The 11183-nt window shown below is 37.1% G+C and overlaps 1 protein-coding gene across 1 annotated transcript; it reads left to right on the plus strand.

Moving 5' to 3' along the window:
• The first annotated feature begins 959 nt into the window (after positions 1 to 959).
• Positions 960 to 4570, plus strand: tmem18 (transmembrane protein 18). Its single transcript, XM_082146301.1, has 5 exons — positions 960 to 1124; positions 1293 to 1410; positions 3722 to 3776; positions 3871 to 3964; positions 4084 to 4570. Exons 1-5 carry the CDS (start codon positions 1032 to 1034, stop codon positions 4180 to 4182), a joined length of 459 nt encoding a protein of 152 aa, XP_082002427.1. The 5' UTR covers positions 960 to 1031; the 3' UTR covers positions 4183 to 4570.
• The last annotated feature ends 6613 nt before the right edge of the window (positions 4571 to 11183 follow it).

Raw genomic sequence — 11183 nt, forward strand, 5'->3', positions numbered from 1 at the left:
TCTCTCTGCGTCACAGGAAGCGCGTCATCGCTGGCTGGAATGCGACAAACCTGAACCGAAAAACCGAAACCTGAACCAAACTTTATTTATACCCTAAATTCAGGAATAAATTATAATTAATACTACTACTACCAATAATAAAATAGTTTATGACCAGTTTAGTTGGTATTTGCAATGGCAATTACAATAAACAGTTGAACCATCCAGATGTAAGGATATGTTATTTCAAGAAAATATAATATAAATTAAATATAATTTTATAGATTAAAACTTTATTAAAACTTACATATAAATTATAGATTATTGCAAAATAATTTAGGTTCAAGGTGATTTGAACAAATCAAGTGCGTTTCTTAATAAAAAAATAAAAAAATAATTCAACGCCAAGGGGATACAATTATTGCAGATAATAAGAGAGGTCAAAAAGTTTTGAATTAAATAGGAAATAACGAAACTGGGAGACTTAAATCTATATGTGTATAAAATGCTTCGCCAAATATTATTTAAAAAGTAATAAAAAACTGAATCATAAACGGGGTCATCATCATGCACACTAGATAGTTCTCTTTGACATTAAATTGTAACATCTGCTGTTTTTTATACATATGATAATCATATACATTCTTACCGTTTTATATCTTATTTTATTGTTATAATATTTGTAAGTAGGCTTGCCATGTCGCCCAGCTGTCTGCAAAATAAAGGTTTGCAGAGAACTTTTATTTTGACATATCCGTTCCTACATATCTTCTTTTTCTTCATTTTAAATCGATGCGGGAATTTAAAGGCATTCTATGTTATTTCAATATAAAAATGTAGAAAACCCGCATTTGAAAATAAATATTAAATATTTAATGTTACTGTCTGTGAATAAACTGCTCTTAGTCTTAGCATCAACTACATGTTTAAGAAGCGTAATAGCGCCATCCATTGGTGAGCTTGAGGTTGTGTCGCGAGAGAAAGAAAGTGACGAATGCGGAAGTGTTTATGTTGTATGTGTTTTAGTGGCGTGTAGCTGCTAGTCAAACAAAATGACCGAGTCCAAAGCTAAAAATATCAGCGCCATTCCAATCGATGGATTCAGCAATGTTCGCGTCACATCATTATGGAGCTTTCTACAGTCTGTAAGTTTACAGCAACATTTGATTCTCTTAGGCATAAAGCTAATCCAGAGTTTTTGTTTTGTCGCTATTTTTCAGTACATCCGAGGTCACGTGGTCCGAATTAAATAAAGAAAACGATTTATTACTAAAAGAACAAGTAATAATCATCATATAAACTTTTTTTTCTAGGTTGACTGGACTGAGTCCTGGCTGATTTGTCTGCTGGCCTTCCATGTCTTCTGTTTTGCTTTCACCATCCTGTCCTGCAAATACTACCGCCTTCAGATCTGTCATTTTCTCTTGATGGGTGAGTTTCTGCAATAATTAAAATGTTAAAGGTAAGGGTAAATGTATTAAATTATAGTGAAATACAAAATAAAATTTCCGAAAAAATTACAAGACGACAAACTGCTCAGACAAGATGCGTTTTGTGAATGTTTTGCGGTTAGATTGGGAAAGGACCATAAACATAATTTATATTTATTTAATTATATTAAATACATAATTATAAATTTATCTCACCATATATATATATGTATGTGTGTGTAGAAATGCTGTCAAATCGACACGTGTATCAGGGTTTTTTCCTGGGCCAAAATTGGTCTTAGCATTGGATTTCATAGCTTTGTAGCAAAAAGTAGAATAAAAAGTAGAATTAAAAAGTTTATTTTAACTAATAGTCTAATTTTCTACCATATACAATTGAATACAATTAGCCAACAACAACTTGCTTTGCATTATTCTGGTTTCGCCTCACCTCACTCCAGTCTAAACTAAAATATTTTTTGGGTAATTGTTCTACACATTGTCATATAAATAATCTGAAAGTACTGTAGTTTATTAAGGTGAAGTCTTACTAAAACAAAATGGGGTAAGCACACTTACATTCTCATTTTAAGAGGTGTTCTGAGTAAATGTGCTTTTATTTTAAATTTTTGTTTTACATTAGTTAATTTACATTTACATTTTCATTTATTCATTTAGCTGACGCTTTTATACAAAGCGACTTACAATTGCTATATATGTCAGAGGTCGCACGCCTCTGGAGCAACTAGGGGTTAAGTGTCTTGCTCAGGGACACATTGGTGTCTCACAGTGGATTCGAACCCGGGTCTCTCACGCCAAAGGCATGTGTCTTATCCATTGCGCCACCACCCCTCACAGTTAATGTATTACGCTAACTAACATGAACCATGAGCAATACGTTTGTTACTGTATTTATTAATCTTTGTTAATCTTAGTTAATAAAAATACAGAATTCATTGTTTGTTCATGTTACTTCACAGTGTAGTGAACAAGGCTAACTAATGTTAAAAATTTCAATAATGTAGGCTACTAGTAAATGGTGAAATTAACATTAAAGGGATAGTTCACTTTGAAATAAATTTTTGGTATGTTTTAGCTTACCTCAAGGGCATCCAAGATGTAGGTGTCTTTTTTTCCGCAGTAGTTTAAATTTTGATATTTTTAGGTCAAACCGTTCTTGTCTGTCAGTCATATAATGCAGGTCTATGGTCACTGTCTCAAAGAGCATGCACAGAGTCCAAATTAAAACAATTCCCCGTCGTCCAAATTAAACAATTCCCCATCGTAAGTACACATTTATGGCCTAAGACACGAAACGAGCGGTTTGTGTGAGAAAACGAACAGTATTTATATCGTTTTTACCTCTTATACACAGCCATGTCCGAGTGATCTGATCTGACGTGTACGCAGACTGGTGCATAGATATATACACTAGATGTCGCCTTAAAGACATTCGTTCCAATGAACTGCCGTAGACAAGGCGACATCTAGTGTATTTATCTATGCACCAGTCTGCGTACACGTCAGATCAGATCACTTCGACATGGCTGTGTATAAGAGGTAAAAACTATATAAATACTGTTCGTTTTCTCACACAAACCGCTCGTTTCGTGTCTTAGGCCATAAATGTGTACTTACGATGGGGAATTGTTTAATTTGGACGACGGGGAATTGTTTTAATTTGGACTCTGTGCATGCTCTTTGAGACAGTGACCATAGACCTGCATTATATGACTGACAGACAAGAACGGTTTGACCTAAAAATATCAAAATTTAAACTACTGCGGAAAAAAAGACACCTACATCTTGGATGCCCTTGAGGTAAGCTAAAACATACCAAAAATGTATTTCAAAGTGAACTATCCCTTTAATAAAGATTAATAAATGCTTTAGAAGTGTAGTTTATTAATAGTTAATGTTAACTAGAGTTTAAAAAATTGATCTTTATTGTACAGTGTTACCGATTTGTTATACATCGATTCAGACGTCTCGTGAGTTCAGTGTTGGACAGATCGGTTTTTGTTTATTGCAAGTGTTTTTAAAGTCAGCTGAATGTGCGGAACACTTTTCAGAGAAGATAAGGCAACGGTTTTTTTTTTTTAGCACAATTCACACCCAGTGGAAATTCTGGAAAAAATCTCCGAATGGTCCACATGAAACTTCGGTCTTCCGATCTTTCACCATCGTGTCAATTCTCAATTGTTTTTCGCCCTGTCACAAGCGCAGCAATCATCTACTTCACTCACTATATATATTAGGCACTTTAGATTGTGTTGTGATCAACAGATAACATAGTAGTTCATGTTTTGCAGTCTCAATGGTTTACAGTGCAGAATATCTGAATGAGTTGGCAGCGATGAATTGGAGGTAGGTAATTATACACCCACCACAACCCACCGACATAATGTTATGTACTGTATTTTGTTCTTATATACTGAATGTGTCTGCATTTTGTTTTTAGGTCTTTTTCAAAGTTCCAATACTTTGATTCAAAAGGAATGTTCATATCACTAGTGTACTCTGTCCCGCTCTTGCTCAACACAGTTATTATTGTGGTAATGTTTTCCTTTAAGAATATTCTTCTTCATATATAATACTACAATATGCATCTCATCTAATTATGTTTACAAAGTATGTTTAAGATGTTGATTTAAACTAAGTCTCTGTGTTTTAGGCTGTGTGGGTATGGAGGACCTTCTCAACCATGACAGAATTGAAGATTCTGCAGTTAAAGAGAAAAGCTGCCAGAGAGAACCACAAGAAAACCCAATAGAAGACATGAACAAGACGTGCACCATTTCCTAATGTTGTAATGTCCAGAGGTGGAGAGGTCCAGAGGCACACATGGTGTTAGTATGAGGTGAAAACAAAAAGTTGCGGTGAAGGTTCTTAAGTGTTTATTTGAGATTACGATGGATGATTACTCCACCTACTAGCAAACGTTCCATGGCACGTGTTCTGATCCAAAACCTATTGGACAAAGCCATCAACTGTATTATGCAACTGCTTTGTGTACATAAAAATAGACCATTCCAGAGTTTGATTTTGCTTATTTGTTTATTGTTACCATTGAATGGTTTCTATAAAACTCCCTGTTATCGAGTGCCGGACATGTAAATTGTGTATTTATGGGAATAAACTGAATGTGTTTTTTTTATAGATATCATTGTGTTTGTTTTTGGATGTTACCACTACATCAGATGCACAAATCCAAACGTCTGAGACCACATTGAAAATTCTCGATTATGCATAATATATGTAAAAACATGAACACTTATATTTTTAATGTTCATACTTTTACAGTCAAATAACCTAGTTAACTTTCACTTAAACTATTATGCTAATTGTATTATTTGCAATTGATTAAATTAGGTATTAAATTAGTAAATATGAAAAAAAAAAAAATTTGTATTAATGGTCTCAGTGAAGTATCTTCCTTTAACCAGTAGAGGGGGCAGTACACCAATTCCCCAGGGCAAGTGTGGGTATCTGCAGGTTGGAGTAATAGGTGTGACGAAAGATGGGCGTGTGCCAAAAGGTCTTCACAATTGGTCGCAAAAGCTGCCTGTTAGGGGGTGTGCGGTAGGGTTAGGGTTTTATAAGCATTTCACCTACAACAGTTAAAACTACATATTCACATCTTCCCTTCTCATCCTCCCCAGGGCGACAATGGATGGCTGTAAAATCTGTTACATTTTTCAAATCCTGGATAAATTATGTATCTTTAATACCACATATACTTAATGCTGACTGGTGGATCTGGGATGTCAGCATGAAACAGATGTTGCAATAGTCTTTTCTTCCATAATGTGATGTATATCCCAGTGATGTGGCTTCTTGTAAAAGAAAAATGTAGGACGGGACTTGATTTTGTCCATGGGGAATTGATTGGTTTGCTATTGGTCGATCTCAAATGAGTGACATCGTGCCTCATGCCGTGTCATCAGAGAAGAGGAGATGTCACTGGAGGAGGGAGGGGAAGTTATTTTGATTAAAGATTGGGGGCACATTAATTTTTAAAAAAGGTAACACTTTATTTTGATGGTGCCCTTTGGACAATATGTTGACTACAAGTTGTGGGGTAGGGTTTGGGAAGTTTCTGATGTGGCATTACACATTTCGGCACACCCATTATTCCGACCCTCCTTGTTTTGCGTTTTGTGAATAGCTAGTCCATAAATAATGAAGTGCTCTCTATATGGTCAGAGGCATGTGTGCATAATTGGTCTATTATAAGCATCTTTGAAGAGTTCAGGATGATACAATTCATTAAGGAAATGCTCAAAGTGCAAAGCAAATAATTCTGGCCTCAAAATGATTTAGAATTTTTGATGTGCAACACTGGTGATTTTGATGCTTCACTTATACGCAGTCTTGAGACCAACAGTGGCAAAACTTCAAAGTTACTACCTTCCTCCTGAGGCTGTATGAAGTCATACTTCACAGGATTATTTACTTTTCATTCTCCATCAATCACAACCCTCTCTCTCTATGGGAAAGTGAACGCACCAGAGGAGCTGAAATCTAGCATTGGATTCCAAAATGTGTTCTGTTTCATATAGGTGTGTGAGGTTATATTATATTCTTTTCTGGAAAGTTGCAATAATGACAATACTCCTCAAGGGTCTTGAGATTGAAAGTTCATGTGTTTCAGAGTGAGTGAGCTTTAGTGAAGTTGGGCTTTGGTTCTGCATTTCTCTGCAGTGAGTTTTTATCTGATTTCCATGCCAATTCCATGGCCAAACCATGAGAGAAGTTACACAGGAACCGTCTGAAACAGGTGCTTTCTGCTTTCCTGGAAAGCTTATGCTTCTTGGGGAGTGCTGAGATGTCAAATCCCTGCCCTCTTTGCACTTAAGAGGAAGATAAATGAGTTTTAGGACGTCAGAGGTTTTGTGATGTTCTGACAGAAAAAGTATCCAGTGCAACCTCCTGCTTTTTTTTTTTAGAGCATTCTTTAATTTCACTACCTTCTTGGTGCAAAAGTGAGCCAAAACTATTAAATCAACAAGATCTTAGACTTCAAACATCATAGTAGAGCTATGTTTATCAGAAAAAGAGAAAAAAAGTATCCTAAATGAGAAATGTCTGACAAACTGTAATACAGCTTAGGTGCATCATTGTTCTTAATCATAAGCTCCATTCAAACATGGTGATGACATCAAACTATCTTTCGCAGCTGTGGATCACTTTGTTTTATAGGATCTCACAAGCAGCATCTGCAAACTATCCGACTACAAACTCCTGGCACTCGGCAAAGAAAGCAAGTTAAAACTACAAAGAAAGAATACAAAGCCACATCTTTCCTTCCTCTTGACACTTTTTCTCATCCTCCACAGGGTGACAATGGATGGCTTTAATATTCGTAACTTTTTTCAAATCCTGGATAAATGATGGATCATCATTAATACCACATACTTAATGCTGACTTGTGGGTCAGGGACGTTTGAAGTCAGCATGAAACGGATGTTACGATAGTTTTTTCCTGCCTTATTGTGATGGATATCCCAGTGATGTGGCTTCTCGAACAAGAAAAATGTAGGACGGGACTTGATTTTGTCCATGGGGAATTGATTGGTTTGCGATTGGTCGATCTCAAATGAGTGACAGGTTGTCCCGCCCTCGCGCCAGTAAACACGTCATCAGAGAAGAGGAGATGTCACTGGAGGAGGGAGGGGAAGTTCATTTTGATGGTCCCCTGTAGACTATATGTTGACTATAAGTCATGTTGCACCTACATGTCAACTAACTCTCGTTAGAGTACGTGTCCAAACCCCTATAAAACCAGCCATCAGACCAGTCTGACCGGATTGGGAGACTAACCAAAACCAGCAAACCAGCTTAGACTGGTTTAAGATGGATTTTTCCAGTTGCTAATACCACTTGCCTCAGACTGGTATTAGCAAGTAGCAAATCATGGCTGTGATGTAAACGTGTCACATAAACTACACCCTCCTCAGTGTTTAAAAGTTTATCATTGGTTATAATTCCTTTCTGGTGAGTATCTAAAAATAAAATGTAGCACATGCAGTGAATTTGAACAATGTTCAAATGGTCAGATTCATGTAAATGTTTACAGAAAGAGCAAATCTTTCTTTGACAGTCTCAGTGTCACTGCTGTCTTTGTGCCTTCCATGGTTTACTGTAAACGTATCAGCGCTATCGATCTCTTGTGTGATGGCTTAGTTGAAGTCTATCAGCTCAGTAGGGCAGTGATGCTGCCTGTCTACGAGCTGCTAAGAACTAATCAGAGGTCTTTGCTTTCCCAGCATCCCTGACGTTGACTGCATCCCACTTCCGCCCAGTCACATGACCCAAACGCTACGTTTCCCATCATAGAGCAGAGTGTGTCAGTGCGATTCTTCCAGAGAAACCGGAGATGAAACGCACACACTTAGACGCACATGCCGTCTAGACGTCAGAAAACCTCTATTAATGATTTCCTTGAAAGCATCACAAATGCTGTTGTTGCGTAATATTGGTTTGACTGGCAGAGTTTATGTCCAGGTTTTTGATGCCAGCAGAATATCTGGATAGATCTCCACTAATAATGCAGAAAGTACCATGGTGCTAACAGGAACTGCACCACACCACTTATCGTAATGTAAGGGATATGTTCACTTAGAGGAAATGATGACAGTGATTACAAATACTCACGGATTTTCCAGAAAGCAGGAATTTATTTTAATTCTGAGGCTGATGACAAAAAAAAAATGACAAAAAAATGTATAACAAATGGATTGATGGATGTGTGAATGTGGATATATTTGCATTACAGGCAACGGAGGTTAGCCATGAGATATTAAAAATGAGCCAGAAAGTTGTTCTCAGCATGAATTATATTCAATTTCATTGAATTGTTGCTGTCAAGTGCATTGCAATGTCATGACACCATCAAACATATGCTGTCACTACAGCTAGAGCTTTTTCTGAAGAAAATGTGAATCACTTGCTATAAAAGGCAATATCACAATGCTAGGGCGATGGTTGCTAAGGTGTTCTGAGAGGTTTTCAGCACGTTGATAGGGTGTTACACAATGAATTTGGCTTGGTAACTGAAGCTTACATTTGCATATGGAAGGTACGTTTATCGTAAGCAACTTTGAAGGAATATACACTATACTGTTCAAAGAGTAGTTTTTTTGGTGTGTTTTTGAAAGTCTTCTGTAGGTTCACCAAGACTGCATTTATTTAATCAAAAATACAGTAATATTGTGAAATATGAATACATTTTTAAATAAATGTGCTCTATTTGAATATATTTTAAAATGTTATTTATTTCTGTGATGCAAAGCTGAATTTTCGGCATCATTACTCCGGTCTTCAGTGTCACATGATCCTTCAGAAATCATTCTGATATGCTGATTTGCAGCTCAAGAAACATTACTGATTATTATCAATGTTGAAAACAGTTGTGCTGCTTAATATTTTTGTGGAAACCATTTCCCCCCCAGGATTCTTTGATGAATAGGAAGTTCAAAAGAACAGCATTTACAGTATTTGCTGAATAAAGTATATATCTCTCTATAAAAAAATATATATATAATATTAAATATATTTTAAATACTTTTGAACATATAAATGCAGCCTTGGTGAGCCTAAAATACTTCTTTCAAAAACATTAAAACATCTTTTTGACAAAAAAAAAAGGGTCTAATGTCTCATTGTCCTTTTATGCTTCTGAAGTTTAACCTTTATTTAGACTTTTCTTTTCTTTACTTTGGCAGAGGCAATATAAGGATTTATTTTCTTTCGGGGAGGAAGAAACAGAACATTCCAGAGCCAAACAGCAATCTACCACTTTGTTTTTCTCTGTTTTGGCTTCCCAAGCCAGCAAAGACAGTTCCAAAGATGTTTGGAGATGCAAGAAAACACCAAGAAAACATGCGGTTGACATGGGTGTGTGAAGCGTCCACTGTTTTCGAGCGCATGGGAGGGAAGAAAGTGGGTGTGTCTGTCTTTTTCCTAGGATCTGGCCACCAGACGATGTACTGTTTGACCTTCTCTCCGACACCTCCCTATATCTAAACTTATTCTCCGCCCTGCATCATGTTAAAGGGCAGCGTGTCTTCCCTCCCCCAGAAAACATCATTAGAGATCGCAGAGGAACCTCTCTGGCAGGATGGCATTGTGTGTAGGCTGACTGCGTATGTGATATCTTTGAGGAGAACACTTTAGTGGGTGTCTCCATTTGCACTTTAAAGGCTTAAGAAGGGACGCTAATGACACTGCTTCTGTGCAACAATACACATGGACGCACTTATTTTGTTCAAACAGGGAAGACAAGATGGGTCTTTATTCAACCTGAAGAGCAAAGCATGCTGTCAACAATTATAACAGATTATCATCCCACGCTACAGAAGTATTTCTAAAAAAGGACACTATAAAAAAATGAGAGGAGAGAGAAAATGAGAGAAAGCAACAGGTGCCAATATGACAGCGTTAGTCGGTTATAAAGGGGGAAAAATAGCAAAGTATGTATACATTTAATAATGTGTAGATAAAATGTACACTGACATTTAATACAGTAAATATTTTCTGGATAGTTTTTTAATGATTAAAATTAAAAATATTAAAGCCAGTTATTTCATTTGGGAAACTACATGTTCTTTTCAGTGTTGGGGGTAACGAGTTACAAAGTAACGGATTACAGTAACTATATTACTTTTTTGGGTAACGAAATAAAGTAACGCATTACACTAAAAATATCGGTAACTACACTACTTTACTAGACTATAGGAACGCGTTTTCCTGCGTTACCCAATTCGTGTTTGCCTGCGTGTAAAGCTCTGATCTGTTTGTGCTGCGTGCATGTCTGTCTGTGTGTGTGTGTGTGTGTGTGCGCGCGCGGCACCGTTGTCATAGAGATCGATTTGAGTGACGTAGCTGCTGGTGCGAAGGGGAGCGGGAAATGGAGACGGAGGAGACGGACAGGGGGTTTCGGCCAGTGGCGATATTCACATTTCTTTCAGTTTATTGCTCGAAAGGACCAAAATATTCGCGTGAAATGCACTTTATATGCTCAGGCAGCAAGTACTGGCCATCGGGACTACCGGGAGATTCCCAGTGGGCTGACGTGCCTTTTGGGTCGACATCTCAAATTTTTTTTTTTTTTTTTTTTAACGGACCATAAAACTCGTACATCGGCGGCCCATTCGTTTTGCTTAATTGGCGGCGCTGGGTTAAGTAAGTGCGTGCCGGTGTAATGCATTAGTTAAAAAAAGTATTCGTCAGTTTTTTTTTTTTCCTGATAGCTGACCGGCCCATGAAACACCTTGGCCCATTGGATCTTTTCTTGATTGACACTGGGCTGGTCCAATCACATCTTTAAACACCTCCCCCTTTGGGCTTTGAGCGAGCGTACAAGTGTTTCAGTGTGTATCTGTCAAAATAGTCTGAGAGATGGAGAAGAAACGCAAGGAATGTGCAGAGAAAATTAGCGTGAAAAATAGACACAGACCCTTCAAGCAGACACTGTAAACTGTGTCAAAATGTTTTCTGCAGCAGCAGGACCTTCATCAGCTCCCGTGGCTGATGATGAGGATCAGGACAGACATGAGAAAGTGTAGAGCCTGCGGTAAGCAGAACTAACAGTTACTTTCAAAACACTTCTTAGGCTATCCCATACACAAAATAAATACATTTTAAATATATTTTCAGAGTGTATTTTGGAATATATGCAAATATTTGAAATTGGCCCAATAAATATATTTCACACCATATTATATCACATCATATATTTTTGTTATATTTCAGAATATATTTCAATGTACT

This window comes from Leuciscus leuciscus (genome assembly GCF_965113295.1).
Source record: "Leuciscus leuciscus genome assembly, chromosome: 18".
NCBI lineage: Eukaryota > Metazoa > Chordata > Actinopteri > Cypriniformes > Leuciscidae > Leuciscus > Leuciscus leuciscus.

Excerpts from the sequence above, each read along its gene's own strand:
- tmem18 (XM_082146301.1), top strand. The coding sequence starts at position 1,032 with ATGACCGAGTCCAAAGCTAAAAATATCAGCGCCATTCCAATCGATGGA. Across the intron at positions 1,411-3,721 it reads CTGTCATTTTCTCTTGATGG|TCTCAATGGTTTACAGTGCA; the intron begins GTGAGTTTCTGC and ends CATGTTTTGCAG. Across the intron at positions 3,965-4,083 it reads TCAACACAGTTATTATTGTG|GCTGTGTGGGTATGGAGGAC; the intron begins GTAATGTTTTCC and ends TCTGTGTTTTAG.